This window comes from Daphnia magna, linkage group LG6 (assembly GCF_020631705.1).
Source record: "Daphnia magna isolate NIES linkage group LG6, ASM2063170v1.1, whole genome shotgun sequence".
Taxonomy (NCBI): Eukaryota; Metazoa; Arthropoda; class Branchiopoda; order Diplostraca; family Daphniidae; genus Daphnia; species Daphnia magna.
In genome coordinates, this window is record NC_059187.1 from 1,641,764 (window position 1) to 1,664,594 (window position 22,831).

Genomic DNA, 22,831 nt, shown 5'->3' on the forward strand with positions numbered 1-22,831 from the left:
GTTTTTTCCATTCCAATACGAGGAAATGAAACAACAAACAATAGGCCGTCCTTGTTCCAGAGCGTCCAACAATTCGTCTAATAAATTACTCTGAGGTCCGTGGATGTTTTGTTCTCGGTGACCCGATTCTATCGTCGTGTTGCGGATTGGTACAAGTGCAAGTGCTGAGGACCCAGCAACAGTCGCAATGGATTGTCCCATAATTCAAATACCCGTTGTGTTCCATGGGCGGCAACGGAATATTAAACGGGCCTTGGCAAAGGTGAAAAAGAGTTTCGATATTTTATCTAGGCCACAGTCGGCGTGAAACGTCTGCCACCCGATGAATTTGGCGCCAGAATTTCAAAGATTTACGTTGCAGCGGATTGTTGTGCGGAATTCCAGCGTAAGGAAACGAAGAAGAAGAAAAACACAACGACCTTGGTGACCTCCGAAAGAATGCTGGAAAGAGGCCGACCACGGCATTCCAAAAGAAAACGAACGAACGAGCGAACGAGCGACTGCACGAACGCAAGAAGAAAATCTAGAGGGAGAGAAACAAAAAGAAAATTCAAGGAAGACAAACTTTTTGAAATAAAAATACGACCGTGTTGGCTGGAACGTCCTTGCTCCAGGCTACGCATTCTTGAACTTTTCTCTCTTTCTGCTGGGTTTTCGTTTCTTTCGACCGAAGCTTCGGGACCACAACAACCAGCCCACCATAGTCCTGCATGCCCAGCAATCCACGACCGTCCTTCGCTCATAAGAGGCAACGTGCAACGGTGGCCAGCCATCATTCGTTGGTAGACCAGCGTTCAGTCCACATCCAGTTCCGACTCCCTACAATTCCCTTTTCAATTTTCACGTTGCCAGTCTCGTGCTACGATTCTCTTTTCCTCGACAATTCTCCCAACACTAAACCGGAAAATGTCTCGCTGGTGTTGCTGCTGCTCTTTACTCGTTATCGCCGCCTTGTTACTTGTGAATCAACCACAACAAACTGATGGTGCAGCTATTCCTATTTGGGAACTGCTCAAACACGAAGAAAAGGTATGAACCATTTCCCTGATCCATTTACGCAAATATAACTTTGCAATGCATTCAAGTCTCTGACTCAAAGAGGACAAACATTAAACAGAAATTCGTTATCTTTACAGATGGGCCGATTATTCTACGTTTTCGTTCATCTCGTCCAACAGTATTGCAAGACTTCAGACATACCCGGTAAGAATTCTCTTCCTTAATTAAGTCCTTTTCTAAGGTAACGCGAATGTTGCATGTTATTAGTTTAGTAAAACTTATTTTCGTTACGACCAGGATATGTTATGGCTCTAGCGTGACGTAAAATAGCCAACAGGTTACTCAGACCACATTATTGGCACGCAAATAAGTCATTCCCTGTGTTTCTTGAGCGATCGTTAATCAGCAGTTACGTCATGTTGAGGTTGTAAATCATTCGATTGTATTGATGTCGACGAAATTCCTGGTTAACTGTCATGACGTCAAACACTTACACGAAGGTCAGGCCAGCAACCGTGACTGATAAACAGATCTAACACGAACAGGTGAAAAGATTGCGGATGATGATGGGGAAAAGATTTTTTTAAATTGCAATCGGTACATTTAAGGATCGCACTAAAGGCTGACGATAAAGATCAATTGCGTTCTACACGAAAACAATCGATTGACAGATGATGATGGAACCACAACAACTTATTGTTACATGTTTTTTTCTTTCTTTTTTCGTGTGTTTATCACAGATTGTCCCAAGGTCTTGACGCTTTACGGTATGTCGAATTTGGTGAGCGAAAGCGAACATTCGTTAGATCTGATGGATCCTTACCAACGCGACGCCAAAACAATCGGTAAGCTTTTTAATTCCTTCTTTCTTTAAAAACCCAATTTAAACTTCAATTTCTATTTTAAATGCTTTCAGTGTGGGAGAAGATTATGCGCGGTGAATTCAAACTGCCAACCAAATTGACTAGTGGGAAACCGATGAAGACTCCATCGACATCATCGGCTGCCATCAACAATGACGTCTACTCTTCGCCGTACGAGATCCGCGTCCCTCCGCCTGCCACTTACGTTGCTCCACCTGTTGCTGCATCATCACCCAGTGATCAGAATCAGCAGTCGGAGGATACATCGTCTTCTCAAATCATCCTCTCCCATAACACAGAAAATCGAGTTTAATTAATCATCCGGAAGAAAAAGAACCAACGTGCTACGATATCCATTAAGACGGAAGGACCGGCTTCGCTTTAAGAAAACCAGAAGCTCGGAAGTCAGTTGTTCCTCTACTTTGTTGAGATTTGATCCAGCGCAGCTTTGAAACCTCACTCCATCCGTTTTCCTCCAGGCGCTTTTGGGTTTCGACTGTTGGATCTTTTTGATTTGTTCCAGTACCTGATGTAAAATCGTTCCGAGACGCTGGTTTTTGAGCTAACTATTTTTTAAAAAAACCTTGTACATTTGACACTCATTCTTGTGGACCAAGAGACCTATGTAAATTGTGTAAATTCATGTATATGGGGTTGCCTTTGTTCCCAATGTATTTCCTCGTGTTCGTGTGTGAATCTTTGGTTTGTGATGAGATTCAAATTGATATCAAACCTTTCAAAATACATTTTATTGGCTAGATCGATTAATGAGTTGGATTATTTCGTTATTGTTATACGACAAATTAACGTAGAGTTTTCAAATGCCCTTTCATATTCGTTCAAGATGTTTATTGTATCATAGCGAAGTCCGGATTCGTACTCGGTAACCCCTTTTCTAATTAAACCCCGTCTTCCCTTATGGCTAGTTCGGAACGGACGGCCAGGCAGGCAAAAGAGACTTGGCGATCCAGGAACACACAATGTTACGTATACGGCGGAGGAATTCAGCATAGATGTGTACGCTATTAACGTCCATCTGCTTCAAAAAAGGTTTGACCAGTCATCAGTTTAACAAATGAATCCGGCTGTTGTTACGGGTCGTCAGTAGCAAACGTTAACATCGGTGCAACAATGGTTTCATTCTTATTTCCAAACATTTATCATTGAAACTCGATGAGTTATGAACCGAGTCCATCCGGCTTCGGTAATCGTTTCTCTGCAGGACACGGCGGATGCGATGGAATGTTTTGTTTTTTTTTTTTCCTTTTTTCAACGGAGGAGAAAATGGTGGGACTTCTGACTCACCATGTAACATTTTGAAAAAAAGCAACAGCGAAATAGATGAATTCCCATCAATGAGTCATTCACGCAGACTTTTTTAGTAATAAGTTTCGTGATTTTTTTTTGTTTTTTTTTGCAAACGGTTTGGTGGAGGCAGAATTTTGAAACGGTCGTGACCCGTGCACAGCGAAGCGGAACAAACGGATTGGACTGTCACGCTTCTCATTTTTCTCCGCCCGAATCATTTCAATTGTCTAAAATGAAGAGCCATAGAACACCAAAGTGGAGTGGGCGGATGGATGGATGGAACAACTTGAATATTTAGAAAAGGGCCATCCCACAAATGATCGATTTCAATTCGGATGACGGTGGCCTTGCTTTTTGCTGATTTCATGTTGTTGTTGTTTTTACAAAGTCGCTTAACGATAACAAACACGGCGTACGTTCGTGTTCGTGAGCGGTTGTGAACATCAAACAGGGTTGGTAAAACACGTTCGATCTCGTGCCAAGAGTGCGGATTGATTGACTTTCCGAGGGCGGAATGAATCATCTTTTACGGCGCAATTGGCTGAATCGCTGCTCCAGGCAGTTGATCAACGAGTTCCAGCTAAACGAATTTGACGATGGATTTTTTCATCATCCTTTCTCTCTCATTTTGCATTCGCCAGTGCGGATGCGAGTTCATGGGGATGTGATGCATTTCGACCTCGATGAACGTGACGCCATCGCGTTCACGCTGTTGCAGACGATTTCGGTGCACGCAACGGTGTCGATTACCGAACCGTGACAGGCTGTGTTTGAAGAATGAACCAATTCACAATCACGAAGCGGATAGGGAGGACAACTCCACCATATTTGTAATCTCTTTTCTTTCAAAGATATCAAAGAGCAAATAAAAGAGAGGCGTTGCCGTGATGCTCCGTTGCGGATCTCTTTTCAAAATCGGCGTCGGTTGATGTAAAACGATAAGCAATCAAGTGGGTCATCACGTTCGGTCGCGTTCGTTCACCACAGGGGAGACAATGTACCCTACATGTATGTCAATCGATGCTGGAACACGGTCTCCATTCCAAGTCCCTGGGATCGACGCTGATGACTCTGTTGCTCATTTTATTGTCGTTTGGTTGTGTTGGTTTTGGCATTCTTTTGTGTGACATTTCCCCCGTGATTTCACGATGAATCATTTCATTTTTTTATGCTTGGTCCCTTTCTTCGCTTCATTTTGATGGCGATTTTTTGGGCTGACGTCAAAAACAGCCTCGTGATTCCAACAACGGACCACCGACTCTGTTGGAAAGATCGCGTGAACGAATGAACAGAGGCGGATGTTGACTCTCAACTCACATGATTCTGTCTGATTTGCAATCATTTTCGGCATTTGCCTCCAAAAAAAGGAAAAGAGGCACGCAAATGACGGCCCAACAACATCCTGGTGCTAGCGCGGTCAATTTGTACCAAATTCTTTCGTCAGCCCTCTAATACTTATTTATGAGCTGGACTGGTCTGTTCAGTTCCTGGAAAGTACAACCCGCTGACAACCTATGGTGAGCATGTATCTAGCGCACCATCGTTTGCCCAAGGTTTTTTTTCCAACCCGGACCAAGAGTTCGTTCCAGTAGCCGCAACTTTCTCTGCTAAATGGTGGCTTTTGTGATGTTTATAATTGCTAGCAATATTCATAGAGTGGAAAATAACAATTATCTTCAACAAAAGAATTCGTGGTGTGTGAAAGAAACAAAGAATTCAACGGACGCGCAGAAATTGTCTACTCCCGCGTGATTAGTTCCCGTCAAATCTGTTGTACCGTTTCGTTACATTGTGTCTTGTGGCAATGAGTCTTTTGCGGTGAGTACGAGAAAGTGGAGAATGAACCGCAAGCACCAGAACCAACTACAAGAAGGTCCAGTTGAGAGTCTTGACGTTCCCATGCAACAAACAAATCGGAAGGTATCGTGAAAAGAAGTTGATGATCGAGAATGTGATTATCATTAAAACTTCTTATTAAATCAGTGGTGAACTGATGAGCTGCGCTAGTTGTTGCGTAAATTTCATTCTTTTGTTGTTCTGCATTTCCCCTTTTGCTTTTATTTTCAAGGGCAGCAGCAGAGCTTTGACGTCATCATAACAGCACTCTTCTCGCGTGAATACTCGGCCCCAAAATTGATGAACATCTGGAACGAATCAAAGACTCCGGATCGTTCTTTTTCCAGTAAGTGGCTCAACTGGTTATCGATATTTGAATAAAATGTACAATTCCAAGATTTTATTTGGCTCTATAAAAAGGCATGCCAGTTGAAACCAATCAAATTTGTTGTTTTTTTGTTTTTTTTTTTGGTTCTTCCTTTAAACTTTTCGATTACTCAAGTTCAAAAAACGCTTGCAGACATTCCACTATACTTTCAACATAAAAAAAAAAGGGGGGAAATAAGAAAAAGACGTTTCCATAACTGGCCGGGCATTTCTTTATTTGGATTGTGATCGTTCACAAATCGGCACATTTTTGTTTTTCCCCTTGGTTTTCCTATTTTTGCCAGAATAGAAAAGGCGATAAAAAAAAATAAAAGAAGAAATAAAAGAAACGTCTATTTTTGGCCTTGTGTCATTGTTGGCTATTTATTCCATTTCGTTCGATAACAATAAAAATGCAATATGCTGTTTTCTCCCAAAAAGCCGTTGTTTAGATGACGTTTTATTCCGGTCTTTCATCCGTGCGGGTTATATTGTTATCACAGCACACGTCGAGGACACACTTTTTCCATCCGGGGCCTTATTGATTCTTCTTTTGCCAATTGTTCTAGATGACGTAATATCCCGACGACCCGAATTTAAAAAAAAAATTCGGCCCTTTCCTGGACAATGACGAAAGAGAAAATGCGACAAAGAGAAGAATTTAAGAAACAAGCAAAACTCTTTTACACTTAGACTTTATTTTGACACGTAACGTATGATACTTCACTGGTATTCAACATTAGAGGTGTGGTGAGAGACAATCCAAATTTGGGTTTCACAACATTCGAACGGGCCACAGTCACGTATACACACCGTTCGTGTAACAGGATTGGAATCAAGTAAAATGGACTCCAATCTTATAGATTGTCAAAAAATCAAAAGAGTCGGTGGAATTTACACACAAAACGAACAGCACTATAGCACTATACCATAAAGTCATTTGTTGTAATCCAAACGTCGTAAACCGAAGGAAAGTGATAGCCGTGTAAGGGTTCTCCATCAGCCGGACAAAAGTGTGTGTCTATTAGGACCATCACCAAAGGCGCAGATTTCTGCACGAGATGATTACAGGTTACTATATTCCAACATTTTTTACAACCAGGAGCATCCATCAGTTACGTCGAAAAAAGGAAATTGGCGGATGAAATGATTTGTTGATGGCCATCAAAGCAAACGATGGATGCGAACGTGCGATCAAAAGTTGCTGTTAAAGAACAACGGGAAGAATAATCGATTCAAGGACTTTGGGGGGTCGTCGTCTTTTTGGACAATGAATTATCATCGTCGATTTATTTTCTCAGCGGTGGATAGACGCCGTTCTTATCGTAGCACTGGTGCGTGATGAATGCGATCCGCTGGATGATCCGCCCCGACAAGCTTTTTGTTTCTTTTAACTTGTCAATATAAATATAGCGTCAATTATAAATGTTTTTCGTTCGCCTTTTTACGAAATGTTTTGACTATTTTTGAAAATATGAAAAAGCAGACGCTGGTTTTCTTCAGCGCTGCTGGTTGTCCTCCTCGTAAAGGTTATATTCATTCCACTCGCATAGATTGGGCTGGCTTACTATATAACTATATCGTATATAGCGAGTTATTTTGCATATTCCGGTTACGCAAATTTCCTCTGACCAGTGGACCATTTCGATCCTGACCCTTCTTCTGTGGCCATGAATATTTTTCTTGTTAAAACCTTTACAGTACGGCGATGAAAAAGGCTATATTGCACTGTTGATGTTGGCCATATAGTTGTGTATAGCAGGTATGCGTTTAATTTCTTTATTTTTCTTTTTTGTGGTGAGGTTTATTTTGTAAATTTTTTTTAATGATTTAACTTGAGTGAGAAGGAAAAGAAAAACAAGAATTTCCTTATTTGTGTGTATTTCCCATCGCAGAGAAAGGACAGATTGATCGTGGAAGGTTAACGATCCGAAAATGTCGCCGCTTGCAAATTTTACTGCGTTTAGCCGCGAGGCTGTGAATATTTTAGCGTGGATTAAAAAAGAAACACACAAAAAAAAAAAAATGCGGATTTTTTTCCCCCCGCCATCCATGTGCTCGTCTCTCGTAACATTTCCCATGCGTAGTGCAGTGTATGGTCGTTATTATTATTATCGCATCGATGTGTTTGTACCTTTTGAAAAATACCCGAAAGTGGAAAACACGAAACGAAGAGAAAAATACAAATTCCGCATACCAATAGCAGCGGGAGAGACGTAACGATATGGCACGAGCCACAAGACACACTTTTAACTGAAAAAAAAAAAAAGGGGATACGATGAGAAAATGTTTTTTTAGATGCGATCGGTCAAACAGAAAATAAACGACCATAATGCGTGGGATTTTGTTTTCTTCTTCTTTTCCCAGTGTTTTTTTTTTTAGTGAGTTTCCATGTTGTTCTCCGCTTGTTGAGTGCTGGAATTCTTTTGATCGCCCCTTATATGAACATGCGCAGTACATGCAAATACGCACTAGACGTATTAGCATTTTTTTTTTGCATCATCTCCGCTTTATCGAGCTAAAAATAACCTGAACTGCATATTGTTTAACCTAGTCGACCTTATTCCCTGATAAGAAAAATGAGTCACTCGTGCAACAGTTTGATCAAAAGTATCACAATTAAAATCAACGGTCATCTCTTTCAATTGCAATATCAAAAAGTGCACATTTTGTTTTCAAAAATTCATCAAATCGCGCAATTAGTGTAATTAGTGCAGCTTCCAATTTGCTGGCCATTATAAATCCAAAATGGCTTCTGTCTGCCCCCAGACAATTCCACGCTGGCAATCAGTCCAAGTTGTTTTCTTAAACGGAAAAAAATCGTGAGGACCGTTGGCCACCAGGTAAGAACTTTTAGGATGCACGTGATATCAATTAAAAAAGTGGGCAGTCTCATTTCATCATCTTTCTTGGTGGTTGTTGGGCATTTCAGTTAACTTTTGCCTTCAGCATTTTCGTTCCACTCAATTTGCTCAGTTGATTGTTACACGGTTAATGCGATGCGGTTGACATTGATAAAAATCTAGTCACCGTTTCAGTTTTGGTCGGCCAGATCTAACTAGACTAGACCAGTTCGATTCCACACACACATAACTGTAACAGTACGGACTTGGCTGTAAGAGAACCAGTTGTTTTTGTCGTCATTTGGTTGAACTCGTTTACGTTATTACAGTAGGAACACAAGGAAAGTAATGGAGTAACAGAATCACAAAACAAAAGGGGCCACTGTCCTGTTCCCGTTTCTTTTTTCGTTTATTTCTAAAAAAGAATCCACGGCCAAACGAAAGAACATCATAGTATAACTGCTGGTAGTTGAATAAATAATACGTGACACAGTGAAAACATTAACTGATTGTTTTCTCCGTAGCATTATTCCATTGTCTTTTCTTTGCCATACCAAGTGTTTTTGTTTGTTTGTTTTTTTCGGCCAGCTTTTTGTTGATGTTGCAATTGTTTTGTTGTGTTTGTTGTTTAAGTTGTTGTTATTGTTGGTGTTGTGGCGACGGAAAGCCTAGCCCGCCTGGAGCATTCTGACAACCCAAATGCTTTTCGATGGCTTTTAGTCCGTTTTTTATTGATTGGTGTGCGCAAAAAGCCATTGCGATCACGTAACACACTGTACATATACCTATGTATAGTTGACTGAGGTACGATGGCCATTTGCCTGTAGAACCTCGTGCGTTTGTGCGTGTACGTGTGGGAAGATGATGGGCGCATAAACGATGGTTGATGGAGTCGACCCAAACGACGCGAACGGGCACGAACCGAACAGTTACCTCCTCCTCTTCTTTTCTTTCTCTCGATTCTGTTGCTGTTGGCTTCCCTCTGGTTTCTAACCGCCTGCCAGTTTTTTTTTTTCTTTTACCTTTTTTTTCTTTTTTCTTGTTGGCGCCAACGAGTCGGCGCCGTCCAGTCGGGACTTGAAATCCCGCGTGCAATGAGCGGAGAGAGTCGGTCGGTGGCTGGCGGACAGCGGCGACAGGCCGACGCAATCGTTTCATTTCTATTCCACGGCCTCTTCGTTTCTCCTCCTTTTCTTCTATTCTTGATATCTTATCAGTCAAATTATTTGAAGGGGAGAAACAGAAATGGCCACCTTAATTCAACAGGTAACCTCGAGTAACCTTTTACAACATTTTTCGTCCATCGTTTTTAAATGGTTTCAAACGAAAAGAATAGCCACGTTGTTTTTTGACGAATATCCAACGTGTTGACTTGGCGTCCCAAAAACGCCAGAAATGCGGAACGTTAGGAAATGAGAAATGTTTCCCCAAAAACGAAAAAAACCCAAAGAATTATTTGGCCTTTTTTTTATTGCGTGATGTAAAAAGGGGGAAGGATATTCCCGAGGCCTGGTTGGAACGTCCTAGCGCGGCTCACGATCACGAGAAATGCAATACAACAAGAGACATGGCCATATATGGAAATGTTACTCAATCGTTTTGACTTGGCAGCAGAAGCCAACGTCCTTTTTTTTCTCTTTTTCTATTTCTCCTTCTTTTTTTATCGTCGATTGAATTGGGTTTTACCTAGTCCCCTTGATGGTTTTTTTCCATTCCAATACGAGGAAATGAAACAACAAACAATAGGCCGTCCTTGTTCCAGAGCGTTCAACAATTCGTCTAATAAATTACTCTGAGGTCCGTGGATGTTTTGTACTCGGTGACCCGATTCTATCGTCGTGTTGCGGATTGGTACAAGTGCAAGTGCTGAGGACCCAGCAACAGCCGCAATGGATTGTCCCATAATTCAAATACCCGTTGTGTTCCATGGGCGGCAACGGAATATTAAACGGGCCTTGGCAAAGGTGAAAAAGAGTTTCGATATTTTATCCAGGCCACAGTCGGCGTGAAACGTCTGCCACCCGATGAATTTGGCGCCAGAATTTCAAAGATTTACGTTGCAGCGGATTGTTGTGCGGAATTCCAGCGTAAGGAAACGAAGAAGAAGAAAAACACAACGACCTTGGTGACCTCCGAAAGAATGCTGGAAAGAGGCCGACCACGGCATTCCAAAAGAAAACGAACGAACGAACGAACGAACGAACGAACGAACGAACGCAAGAAGAAAATCTAGAGGGAGAGAAACAAAAAGAAAATTCAAGGAAGACAAACTTTTTGAAATAAAAATACGACCGTGTTGGCTGGAACGTCCTTGCTCCAGGCTACGCATTCTTGAACTTTTCTCTCTTTCTGCTGGGTTTTCGTCTCTTTCGACCGAAGCTTCGGGACCACAACAACCAGCCCACCATAGTCCCGCATGCCCAGCAATCCACGACCGTCCTTCGCTCATAAGAGGCAACGTGCAACGGTGGCCAGCCATCATTCGTTGGTAGACCAGCGTTCAGTCCACATCCAGTTCCGACTCCCTACAATTCCCTTTTCAATTTCCACGTTGCCAGTCTCGTGCTACGATTCTCTTTTCCTCGACGATTCTCCCAACACTAAACCGGAAAATGTCTCGCTGGTGTTGCTGCTGCTCTTTACTCGTTATCGCCGCCTTGTTACTTGTGAATCAACCACAACAAACTGATGGTGCAGCTATTCCTATTTGGGAACTGCTCAAACACGAAGAAAAGGTATGAACCATTTCCCTGATCCATTTACGCAAATATAACTTTGTAATGCATTCAAGTCTCTGACTCAAAGAGGACAAACATTAAACAGCAATTCGTTATCTTTACAGATGGGCCGTTTGTTCTACGTATTTGTTCACCTGGTTGAACAATATTGCAAAACTTCAGACATCCCCGGTAAGAATTCATTTCCTACTAAAGAAAAACATCTATGTTAACCTGTTAGACCACTAGAACAAGAGCAAGACATCCATATCGGAACAGTTGCGATCGTATAGAATCAGACAAATTACCCAATCGTTTTTAGTACTGAATTAAATATTCGTCTTACTGGCTCTATCGTTACAGCTGTCCTCCATTACGCGTATTCCATTTATCTAAGAAAATAGCTCAAGAATCAGCTATAACTCCGTAAATTGCATTCGTTTCGATTATGTTCGATAACGGCGTCTCAAAATGTAGCCTCCTTTCACGAACAAGCACGAGATTACCAAAACAAATCAAGGAGAGAACATGTTGATATTGACGAGAAAATCCATTGGTTGTCTTCAACCATTTTTCTTACACACCCACGGCGAATAGAAATTCCCTGTGCTGTCTTTTACATAATCTCGACGACCAAACTTTTGGTCTTGGTGGGAAATCCGTCCAGCAAACAAAGCGGGCACGGAACCCCGGCAGCTCAAATTTTCAGGCCAACTGAAAAAGAAAAACCTAGTTCGTGATTGGCTCCGTCCGCGTGCACGAGTAGAATAAAATCAGTTCACACTCGTCCACAGCCTTAGGGAAGGTCGTTTTATCATTGTGTTCGACTTGGACCAGGATGTAAAAAAAAAAAAGAAGAGCCTAAACGTGTCGTATAAATTTAAAGAAATAACAAAAAAGAAAACAAGTCTTCGGGGTCTCTGGAATTCTGCTGACGTCATACCACTGACGGTCGTGAAGAAACAAAAAAATTGCTTTTTTAGATAGGAGACGAAAAAGAAACGAGGGCATTACTGATGTCCAGTTATTTGCACGCACAAAAATATTTCTCTTTGGGGCGCCAGTCGTTAATCAGCGGGTCAGCACGTCACGAATTTTTCTTTTTCCCGGTGCGTCTATAAAGTTCAAGATATGCGTGTTGAGTTCCTTGGTGCGTATGAGTTGGAAATTCCTGGGACATCGAGTGATGACGTCAAACGGCTAGATGAGGGGGAAGTTAGTAGCCTCGTGACTGATTTGCATATCTTACATAAAATTCCAACCGGTGGGAAGATTGCAGTTGATGATGAGAAGAGAAAAAAGGGGTTTTTAAATTTGCTATCGATGCATTTAAGGGTCGGACTAAAGGCTGACGATAATGATCAATTGCGTTCTACACGAATACAATCGATCGACAGATGATGATGGAACCACAACAACTGATTGTTATATGTTTTTTTCTTTCTTTTTTCGTGTGTTTATCACAGATTGCCCCAAGGTCTTGACGCTTTACGGTATGTCGAATTTGGTGAGCGAAAGCGAACATTCGTTAGATCTGATGGATCCTTACCAACGCGACGCCAAAACTATCGGTAAGCTTTTTAATTCCTTCTTTCTTTAAAAACCCAATTTAATCGTCAATTTCTATTTTAAATGCTTTCAGTGTGGGAGAAGATTATGCGCGGTGAATTCAAACTGCCAACCAAATTGACTAGTGGGAAACCGATGAAGACTCCATCGAAATCATCTGCTGCCATCAACAACAACGTCTACTCGTCGCCGTACGAGATCCGTGTCCGTCCACCTGCCACCTTCATCGCCCCACCTGTTGCTTCATCATCTCCCAGTGATGATAACCAACAGCCGGACCAAAATAAACCATCGTCTTCATTAGATCTTTCTGGCAACTCTGACGAAGACGATACGTCATCTAAGCTGACAATTATACGTTTTGGTCGCTCTTTAGCCACACCGTCGAATAACGATAATTCACCTGTGCCTCTTCTCTCGGAAGAAGAAGCAGAAACCTTGAACCAGCTTTTCGCCTAAACTTGACAGGGTGTATATCTAATACTTGTTAATAATTCTTATTTGTTGCTTCGTGAGACTATTTTTTTTTTTCGTGAATTTGAAACTTCGTGTTACGTTACGTTTTTTCCCCAAAAGTAACGTAACAATCGATGTTGACATTTCTATCTAGTCATTTTTCCTTTTTTGCGTTTTTGTGTCTTGTTTATCTTTGTTAATTATAGATATTTGAAGTAATTTGCAAAGGATCGTGACTTACATAACCTGTGTGTTTTTATATAGAAATGTGTGTCCCATCTTTATGTCACATCAACTGAAATCCCAGAGGCTTTTTTCGTAAGTGTCTATTATTATATTCTATTGTATTTCTCCAAGAAACAATTCCATATTGAATGACAGCACTTGTTGTTCTCCACATTCTGTTTGTTTCATTCCAAACAAAGAGAAATGTTTTGTTCCACCGGATAGTTCTGTAAATAAAAGACGAAAGACTTGTATTTGAAATATTACATTTTCCTTTTTGTCGGTCCGTTTTTGTCTCGGCGGTTCACTGCCCAAAAACCTGTTAAAGTGACTTAGAATTCCAAGGTTTTGGAACTCAACCTTAGACAACAGATTGGTGAAACTGTTTCTAATTTCTCTTAGGTAAATATAATTCAAAATTCTTAGGTCTACTCATTTCTTTGAAGTGATTGATATTTCCATTCAGGATATCAGGTGAGTTTAACATTCCGTGTAGGCCTATTCATAGTAAATTTTGAATCAAGCAAACATATAGTATAATACTGTATAATAATACCACAAGTGAAATTGTTTTGTGCATAACCGAGAGACGGACGATTTTATGCTGCAAAGTGAAAGAAATGCAATAGCGAACGATCCACGTCTAAGTTGGCGGTAATGTTTTTCACAAATGTAATTTTGATCTAACAAAATCTTGGGCTGCTTTCGTGCAAGTGACATCTTCTCCAGTCGGTTGAAGGGAGGAACGTAGCCAAGATTCCGCTTTCTTAGCCACCAATATCCAAGTATCCTGCAGATCAATCAGCGCAATTGACATGTACGCCAAAGCAACAGCAGTAGCCCATACTAGTTCACTGTACGAATGTTCCAGTCCAGCTGCAGAGAGAAGTTGTAAACATTAAAATCTACTTTGAGCTTTAAATTGTTTATGTACGTACATTGTTTGATGTCATCTAATGTCGTATCGAGAAGACTAGCGAACGTTGTTTCCAGTTTAAACGAACCATCAAAATTTTGACTTGATACGAGTTTCATTAATTTGTCGTCATCCGTGTTTCCTTCAGTTTCGATTGCTTCAGGATGGTTTTCCGTGAAATCCGAAAAATTAGCCGTACCACCGAACATACTACCGGGAACGTTGTCGCTGTCGCTGTCGATAGAATCCTCTTGCATCGGCGGCGGCGGCACTAAATCAAAATAAGCGTACAATTAGCTAAATGATTTAACCACGTTATGAAATTCTAGTTACGATTAAGATTACATACTCAGTTCTACATCTAGATCGTCACATTCCATAGCTTTTTGTGAAGGGCTAGAACGGCGTAGCATTTTTTCTCTCATATCACTATAATCGTCATCATCATCATCGTCATCATCATCATTCATGGCAAATGGCATCGTCTCAGGCCCACCACTTAAACAGTACACGTGGTTGTGCCCCACCACAGCCATTGCTACTGGTGGGGCACAGCGCAGGCCCATCGCCTGTAAACCAAAGCCACCCCCCCAACCATGAGCCAAATGGAGAGGAACATCACGTGACTTCATCATCATCCAGGATTCTTTGAGTTCCTTCTGCACTTTGGGATCGACAGCCACGTACGAAGTGTATCGCGATGCTAATCCTAAACGCCAAATATTGCATTAGTTTAATTCTTTTGTTGTTCCATGCGCTATGTACCATATCGACAGCCAAGTTGAACAATTTCTTTTTTAGCGTTAGTGTCTTCATTATTCTCTTCTCTGTCTTGCAGGGCCTGAATCAGTTTCCTTGCCGCTAAACTATAATGCATGTCATAAGAAAAGAGTCACAGTTACGTGAAGAAATCCGAAACTCACGAATGAATAATTTGGCCTTGTTCCAAATTAGAATCAACCAAATTTATTTTCAGCGTTAGAGGGCCATCTGGAGAAACAGCAACGACCTCAGCCCATTTTGGCAGATGGGCATCCTCCGCAAGCAGGGCGTACACTATCAAATGTCTTCCATCAAATACGGCAGGAATCTGGTAAACGAATATCAACGTTATCTCACAATTACAAACACCAAAAGATCAATCTATCGGTACCATGCTATTGCACGGAGCCTGTCGGAATTTCTTTTCTGGTGTCTCGACACAAGCTTCCGGCGCAGGATCGGCATTCAGCGGTTTACCGTATCCCATCAACGTCTTTTCAGTCTGAACGGGTCTGCTGGTCACTGCATCCGACTGTTGTTCGGTTTCACCGTGCCCTTCCCATTTGATCTTGATATCTGTTGACGTTTCGTTGATAACATTGACCAGGTAAACTTAATGTGTTTTATCGCACCTGTAAGTGATGGTTGTAAAGCATCTTGAAGTTGTTGCATGACTTTCTTCTCCAGACGTTCTTCCAGTGACGCAAACAGAGCTGTTCCATTACCAGCACGAGCCATGCCTTCAACGAGATGATGGCTGGCGCTGCTTCCCAAACCTGCGTTTAAAGAAAACGTGAGCTCAAATCTATTTAAACTTCTAACTTTTGTTGCAGAGATGAAAACCTAAGGCAAAGACCCGGGCTTGCCCATTATGACGACGGACCAGACTTAGAACTTCGTCCGCATTGGATACCTTTTGATTCATCAACGATAGCACAAATGATCACGTTGAGACTGGAGACGTTAATGAAATTGATTACCTCTCCATCCGTGAGAACAAACACCTGACGTAAGTAGCCTTCGATAAGCGGTTTCTTGAAAATGATTTCTAATGGTCGCAGTATTTCAGTACCTCCCAAATCCGCATCGATTTCTAATTAAACACATAGGCTAATGCGTAAAATTGAGCTATGCCTTAAATTTTGATTTGTTCGCCATACTTCCAGCATAGGCCTTTGCGGTGTTCAGGACCACTTCATCGTATTTCCTGCTTGCTGGGAAAAGTTCTTCGTAGGTGTTACCGAACCCCGCAATATTAACCTTTCGTAATTAGTTAATCGATTTCCATTGAAAAAAAAATGCAGACATAAAGCCAGATTAGATGTGAATATGAACTGAGATCTGTAAAAATATTGCTTACGTAACAATCCAAGGGCAACGAATGAAGAAACAGCTGTGTAACAAAGAATATTTAACAATTTGCTTTAATTCGAATACAAAGATGATAATACCTTAAGCGCTTGTTTAGCCTGCCCAATTCCGGGCCCATCCATTGAACCGGAACGATCCACAAGGAAAATAAGCTCGGTCTTCTGTTCAGCCAACTTGAAGGTAGGAACCAGACTTAACATCACTGCTGTAGTACCATTTGGAGATTTCTGATTTAAAAAAAAAACAAGAATTCAAATCAATAAGATGCTTTATTTTCTACAGGTGCAACGAATTTACCTCATGAATAAGTCGTGGCTGGTTTGGCTCGGCCACTTGAATGTAAAAGACGAGATCGCGATCCATGGATGTCACCACATTATCCAAATGAAATGTCCCATTCAACGGCTAATATCAGAGAAAAGATGAAAACATTGGAACAATTTAAGAAGTCTTTCAATAAAAATGGGGGAAATCATAGATGATACCGTGGCAGCGTCGAGATTAACAGCAATTTTGTGTGTAGGACAACGTATTTCTTTGATGGCCGATGCCATTCGCACGCTGGCGTTAAAGTCAACTTGATAATTGGATTGGCTTTGGTAAAAGAGAAAATTTTCAAATAAAATATTTAGAAAAATGGCGTTCAATGAGAAACTGAACTAACTCTGTGTATTGGATGGATGCCAGGTCAGCCGCCGTGCTGGATTTGTCGCTGCTAGGAACATAGCGAGGAGCAATGGTAGTCGGTAAGTAAAAACGGATTTCCTTTCCTTCCACTTTTAATTCCGTGACATAAGTTAAGCTGATTTTGGCTCCAGATCCAGCGGCTAAGTTGCCTACTTTAGCCTTATCGATCGGAAATGATTTAGTGAATCAAATTTGAGTGAAAGTTTAAACGAAAAGTGGGTTACAAGTGCCAAACATACTTTGAAGACATCCGGTAGTTTCTCTTCAACCAAAAAAGCCGAATGTCCGCTCTGGATTGCTTCGTCATAGTCTTCACGGGCTTCTTTCGTTTCCTTGACAACACCTTCGATGACACGCCCATCTACTTCAGCAGTAAATTTGCAAATTCCAGCCCCTACAATGATTCAAAATTCACCATCATTTCCTAACAGAATGATTCTTTGAAATTGAATACCTTCATCAAGGGGAAAAAGATAAACAGCCTCAATGGGTTGATTTTCTTTGTTCACGTAGCGTTGCTGAATGGTTACCTCGGCAACCAAGTCGATTATGCGTGCCTGGACGGAGACACCAGTTAAAGGCACCGGTATCGGTTCACGATCGGCACGCTCAATTATTAAACCACAACAGGTCATTTTCAACTGTCAAAAGGAACTGAAAAGAAAGATATGTAACTATGACTAATGAATATTCTTTGAATAAAAATTATGGTTTTTGGGTAGCAATTACAAATAATTAAAATACTTTTCTCCTTTAGCACAACCAAAATAGCCTTACTAATTGTCTGAAAAACCAATGCCTCACTTTGGCAGTTCGTGAAGGTCAGCCAAGTGCACCTTACCAGTATATGTTCTTTGTAAGAAGAAAATTTGTTTACAGCTTTACTTCGATTGCTACAGGATAATTTTATAGAGACGTAGCAGGGATGAACTTACTTCAGAATTTGCTGTTGCTTCGCCTTGCTGTCAAAAAATATCTTCAATGGAATGTTCAAAATCAACGTTGAATATGCTTCGCCTACACCTTATTCTACGCCTTATCGTGTGATAACTGCCAGCCGGTGGTGCAACTTCCTATAAATAACACTATGCAATCCATCCCACATGTTTTCTCTGTTTGTTGTGAAATTTTTTTAGTTACACAAACAACGCCATCAAGTGTCCGTTTGTCGATATACTAAACATCAAACAACAACCGCTAGGTGGATACTTGGACGCAACCGATTGACCGGTACTTCACGTTTCGTCTTAACGTTCGTATTGAGTAGTTTGGTGGTTTTTGTCGTCCAATATGGATGATGAAGATGAACGATTGGAAGAAGACTTTTATCAATTCCTTAACTTACCAAGAAATGTAAGTACTTCATCCAGTTATACTAACAACGTACAGATCTTGTGTGACCCTTTTTTGAGGGATAGAAACCAAGAACGTGCGTTACATCACTGGTGTTATTCCACATGACTTTTATTTATTTACTGCATGTTATATTTTTCTTTGCATCAGGCCCCACAAGAAGAGATCACAAATGCATACAGAAGACTAAGTCGCATTTATCATCCAGACAAACATACTGATGCCCTCCGAAAGAAAGAAGCTGAAGTTTTGTTCAATAAGACAAAAAAAGCATATGAAGTTCTGAGTGATCCCCATAAAAGAGCCATATATGACAGTCTAGGAACCAAGGGATTAGAAACAGAAGGATGGGAGATTGTTCAAAGAACTAAAACCCCACAAGAAATCAGAGAAGAATATGAACTTTTAGCTCAGCAAAAAGAGGAACGTCGTCTCCTCCAGAGGACTAACCCTAAAAGCTCAATATCAGTTTCTGTTGATGCCACTGAATTGTTTAATCCTTACGAAGATGAATATGATGAATTTGGGTAAACCAGAACTTATTAGTTATCTTAATACACAACTAATAGGTCCAATACTTTGCAGATCTGATGGTTTTCCATCTATTGTGGTGAAAGGCATGAACTTTTCTCAATCTATTGAGGCACCTCTTACTTTAAATGACACAGCTTTTCTGTCTGGTAATCACTTTTAGCTATTTCAAAATGTAATCTACACACTTATTATTTTAAAAAATATATATACAGGTCAGCTTTCAACACATAAAGGGTCAGGTTCTGGCTCAGTAAATGTATCCTTGAGACGAATCACTTCACCTGACGGATGGGCAGAACTCGAAATGGGATTTGGCAGCGGTCTTTCCCTTGCCGCCAAGGGTTTCCGCAATCTGACCAGAAGGATCTTTACTAATGTTTCCGGTATCGTTACTTCTACAGATCGAGGTTTAACCCTTGGCTTTGTATCCAGTAAGTACACTTTAGTTTTTCAAATCTTCACATTTTTCTATCTCTCAATGGTGTTTTGGTTTTAAGCGTTGGCGCATCAATTGGATAAGAACACCGTTGGTTATCTTACATATAAAGCCTCTGGACCTAGTTCGATGAGCACCATGGTGGTCAAGGACACATCTAGATATCGGGCACAAGTTAATTTTGTTCTTGGTATCCCGCACTCCTACTTCGCCATCACATACTGCCACAAACTAGAAAAACACGATGGAAGATTACGAGGAGCTATCAAGTCAGCAAATTTTTGCCGATAACATTTGTGTTGTATGTGATGCTAACTTATTTTTATTACAGAGCCGGAACCTTTGGAGCTATGGTAGAATATGGTCTTGAGCGTAAAGTATCAGAACATAGCTCGCTCGCAGTTTCTATGACAGTTGGCGTTCCGACTGGTGTAATGCTTAAAATCAAGTATTGCTGAAACTGTTTACCAAGCTTATCGCAAGAATTTAACACAATTTAATTTCTGAAGATTATCTCGAGGGAACCAAATCTACAATTTTCCAATCCATTTGTGTCATGAAGTTTTGCCAAGCCCCATCTTTTACGGAACAGTCACACCCATGGTTGCATGGATCATCATACGTCGAGTGGTTGTGGAACCTTACATGCAGCAACAGAAAGTTAAAGATATTGAAAGACATCGAGCTGTGCATCACTCACAGTCAGTTTGCTTTCACGGATCTCCAGAGAAAAACTATTTAACCACTTCAGTTATCATTGTCTTTTAGAATGCTCGCACGTCGCAGGGAAGCCGAAATTTCTATTGACCTGATGAAGGAAACATACAGACGGATTGTCGAGGACGAGGAAAACCGAAAAGGCTTAATTATCACAAAAGCGCTTTACGGTCGATGGTTAGATCTCAGCCATCGCGATCTCGGTGACGCCATCACCGACGTTACCATCCCTCTTCAATGCCTAGTCAGGGATTCCAAGCTTATACTTCACGAGGCATCCAAGGTAGATTTTCCACACGAACGATCCTCGGAAAAATTAATTTTAATTCTTTTTTTTGTAAATCAGTGTCAGCTTCCAGGATTTTATGATCCTTGCATGGGTGAAGACAAGTCTTTGTATGTACAGTACTCATTTCATGGGGTTCCACATGAAGTGACAATCCAGGATACGGATCCCCTTCGGATACCCAAGCAGTGTAATTATACATAATAAAGTACAGTATGTACATACATATTAATTATGTTTTTCATGCAGCTCACAGAAAACAGCTCTGAAAATGACCAGGCAATAGATGACATTTTAATAAGGTGATTATGGACCTACAGTAGGCATTACAAATGTTGATTTGATTTTACAGCTGTGTTTGGATCAACATTTTATGCCAGCATCTGTCCTACCAAGAAAAATATTCATGACTGTAAAATAGATTTCTCTAGTGTAAAGTCATAACAGAGGGAGTCCCAGTCGATTTCTTTTAGTGTTTTAGGGTGATGCTTGATAGCTGTACCAGCTGACCACATCCTACTGTATGCTGGGGAAAACTGAAAAGGTATTTCATCATACACTTTCCTGGCGGAAGTATCCTCTTTGATTCCAGTAATTTTAGAACTAATTACATATGGTAGAGGACCTATAGAAAAAAGTGAGGTATAAACTCTAAAATTTCTTCTTTATCGCTACATTTGAAGTAAACTACGTTATTGCATAATAGTATGTCTGTAGGGATTTAGTACCTTGACGAAGTTTATGCGATTCTAGTGCAGTTGGCACAATGACATAACTATCATCTTCTGCTATTTCATGAGTGACAGTCACAGTAGTGTGTGGAGAAGCATGAACTTCTTTCTTAATCCCAAAAAAATTTTTAAATAGAGCCATTTCTAAAATCCTCGCAAAAGTTAACAGTTTAATACGTGACGTCTGCTCACAAATCAATGAAAAAGCAAGCAAATTGCAGATAAGCAGCTTGGTGGCGTGGCGTTCGAAATCTTGTTATGTCGCCCCTAGTCGTTTGATGGCGTTGCTTTCCTTATACCATTGATTACTACTGCTAGATGGCTGTATGGTTTTACGAGTGTTCCCCTTAGATGGCGTTTAGAACGGGCGTTTGAGCAGTTTCATTTTTTATAATTTAATTGATTGACAGTGCAATCTAATACGAACTGGGTAGCAACAAAGTAATCAATAACCCCAGAATTCGAAATCTTGAATGAAAAATAAATGTGAAGCTGAATTGAAGATAAAAGTTAAAATAGCGAAAACCTTAAAAGACGACAAAAAGGATTCTCTTTCTGTTTCTCGTTCTCTCCTGGCTCCTGTAGTTACATTGCCAAAGAAAAAGTCTATCTTTGAATAGAATGATGGGGATTTTAATTATGTTAGCTACCTGTTGTGACATACCACAATTAAATTTTTAGTCATTGCAGACCATTGTATTGTTTCTTTATCAGTCATTTTGGGTTATTAGCTTTTCATGATGCACGTCGTAATGTTCAATCACGATATAATAGGAAAGGTACACTCTCGGCTATCCCCAAGACCGGCGGGTGTTCAGTAAAGGGTCCCAAGATTCCCCGCCAGGTTCGCTAGTATAGGAGGCCCCTCGCCTCTCGGGGGTATAGTAAAAATTGGGGTTTTTCGTTCGTTATCAATAAAATTACCAATCAATGTGTCCAGAAATCTATTTCATTTAAGCTTAATTTAATTCCCTATCCTTAAATACCTAATTCATCTAGATTAGGCAATTATTTATATGTTAAATTTGTGATTGAAATTCACAATTTTTTGAAATTTGCGCCTTTCGCAACATTGCCTATTTCATTATATTAAACACGTTTGTCTTCTCTCTAGTGCAGAATTCATTATAAATAGAATTCGTCAATATTTATTAAATATATCCATTTTTAAAAAAGGTGTAAAAGTTGCTGCACTAGAGAGAAGACAAACGAGAAGGTGTATAAGTGAAGAGCCGTTCCAGCCCTTCACTTATGTCAATTGGCAATCGGGTAAACCTAGTCACAACGATTTTGGATATTGCGTCTATTTTTGGATGGATTTTGATTGTGAGAGCGGATATTACTAGGTCGACTATTCGTGCAGTGCTTTGTACATTGATCACATCTGCGAATCAGTTTAATCGAAAAAAGCCCAGATGTATTTTGCTGGACCCGATAAATTTGAATTTATTTTGTATAAGAAAATCATACTGAACTAATCTTATGGTCTGTGAATGCCCAATGCATATCTGTGCTTGCGATTTTCTGCGTTGACATAAAAAATTTTGTATTTTCCAATGCCAATAAAATGGAAACGATAGATAATAGTAAACTAGTAATCCTGTTATCCTACCTTAATTTTGAACCAGTTTAACTATGTACAGTTTAATTATATAGCGTGCCATTTACAAGTTTGCGAATTGCAATAATCCAAAATTTACACCAGAGTCATAGAGGGGACTCAGGTTTACACTTAACACATAACTAACATCATGGTCATAGACCGCGTCGGGGTTTATGACTCTGCTAACACCTAACCAGAGTCATAGAACCCGAAATTTGTAATGTGTAATATGTTACATATTACACATCACAAA

At 40.5% G+C, this 22,831-nt stretch overlaps 5 protein-coding genes across 8 annotated transcripts; 3 read left to right on the top strand and 2 right to left on the bottom strand.

Moving 5' to 3' along the window:
- LOC116925723 (rhythmically expressed gene 5 protein) lies at positions 1–2,626 on the top strand. Its single transcript, XM_032932466.2, has 4 exons — positions 1–1,029; positions 1,137–1,203; positions 1,740–1,844; positions 1,916–2,626. Exons 1-4 carry the CDS (start codon positions 907–909, stop codon positions 2,173–2,175), a joined length of 555 nt encoding a protein of 184 aa, XP_032788357.2. The 5' UTR covers positions 1–906; the 3' UTR covers positions 2,176–2,626.
- A 5,454-nt stretch (positions 2,627–8,080) lies between these two features.
- LOC116925720 (rhythmically expressed gene 5 protein) lies at positions 8,081–13,436 on the top strand. The gene is made up of 5 exons (XM_032932463.2): positions 8,081–8,215; positions 10,209–10,950; positions 11,058–11,124; positions 12,399–12,503; positions 12,575–13,436. Exons 2-5 carry the CDS (start codon positions 10,828–10,830, stop codon positions 12,958–12,960), a joined length of 681 nt encoding a protein of 226 aa, XP_032788354.1. The 5' UTR covers positions 8,081–8,215; positions 10,209–10,827; the 3' UTR covers positions 12,961–13,436.
- LOC116925713 (von Willebrand factor A domain-containing protein 5A) lies at positions 13,283–17,999 on the bottom strand. Of its 3 annotated transcripts, none has more exons than XR_004395686.2 (19): positions 17,854–17,999; positions 17,373–17,572; positions 17,158–17,312; positions 16,896–17,077; positions 16,717–16,825; positions 16,529–16,636; positions 16,312–16,458; positions 16,221–16,253; positions 16,021–16,120; positions 15,841–15,953; positions 15,704–15,773; positions 15,493–15,636; positions 15,252–15,436; positions 15,022–15,188; positions 14,864–14,964; positions 14,448–14,807; positions 14,121–14,369; positions 13,739–14,058; positions 13,283–13,680 (listed from the first exon to the last, which is right to left on the bottom strand). XR_004395686.2 is itself a non-coding variant. In XM_032932443.2 (18 exons), the coding sequence occupies exons 2-18, from the start codon at positions 17,551–17,553 to the stop codon at positions 13,847–13,849; spliced, it is 2,616 nt and encodes an 871-aa protein (XP_032788334.2). In that variant the 5' UTR covers positions 17,554–17,572; positions 17,854–17,999; the 3' UTR covers positions 13,713–13,846. The 3 variants fall into 3 exon arrangements, 1 of the variants encoding a protein (XP_032788334.2); XR_006648178.1 differs by lacking the exon at positions 17,854–17,999 and adding an exon at positions 17,696–17,713; XM_032932443.2 differs by lacking the exon at positions 13,283–13,680 and having other exon boundaries at positions 13,713–14,058.
- Positions 18,000–18,110: 111 nt separating this feature from the next.
- Positions 18,111–20,817, top strand: LOC116925714 (dnaJ homolog subfamily C member 11). Of its 2 annotated transcripts, XR_004395687.2 has the most exons (11): positions 18,111–18,271; positions 18,422–18,798; positions 18,857–18,951; positions 19,018–19,236; positions 19,303–19,510; positions 19,573–19,689; positions 19,751–19,942; positions 20,010–20,241; positions 20,305–20,434; positions 20,494–20,656; positions 20,718–20,817. XR_004395687.2 is itself a non-coding variant. In XM_032932445.2 (10 exons), the coding sequence occupies exons 1-10, from the start codon at positions 18,209–18,211 to the stop codon at positions 20,511–20,513; spliced, it is 1,653 nt and encodes a 550-aa protein (XP_032788336.1). In that variant the 5' UTR covers positions 18,111–18,208; the 3' UTR covers positions 20,514–20,688. The 2 variants fall into 2 exon arrangements, 1 of the variants encoding a protein (XP_032788336.1); XM_032932445.2 differs by lacking the exon at positions 20,718–20,817 and having other exon boundaries at positions 20,494–20,688.
- Positions 20,417–21,345, bottom strand: LOC116925724. Its single transcript, XM_032932467.2, has 2 exons — positions 20,973–21,345; positions 20,417–20,869 (listed from the first exon to the last, which is right to left on the bottom strand). The coding sequence occupies exons 1-2, from the start codon at positions 21,115–21,117 to the stop codon at positions 20,649–20,651; spliced, it is 366 nt and encodes a 121-aa protein (XP_032788358.2). The 5' UTR covers positions 21,118–21,345; the 3' UTR covers positions 20,417–20,648.
- Between the last annotated feature and the right edge of the window lie 1,486 nt (positions 21,346–22,831).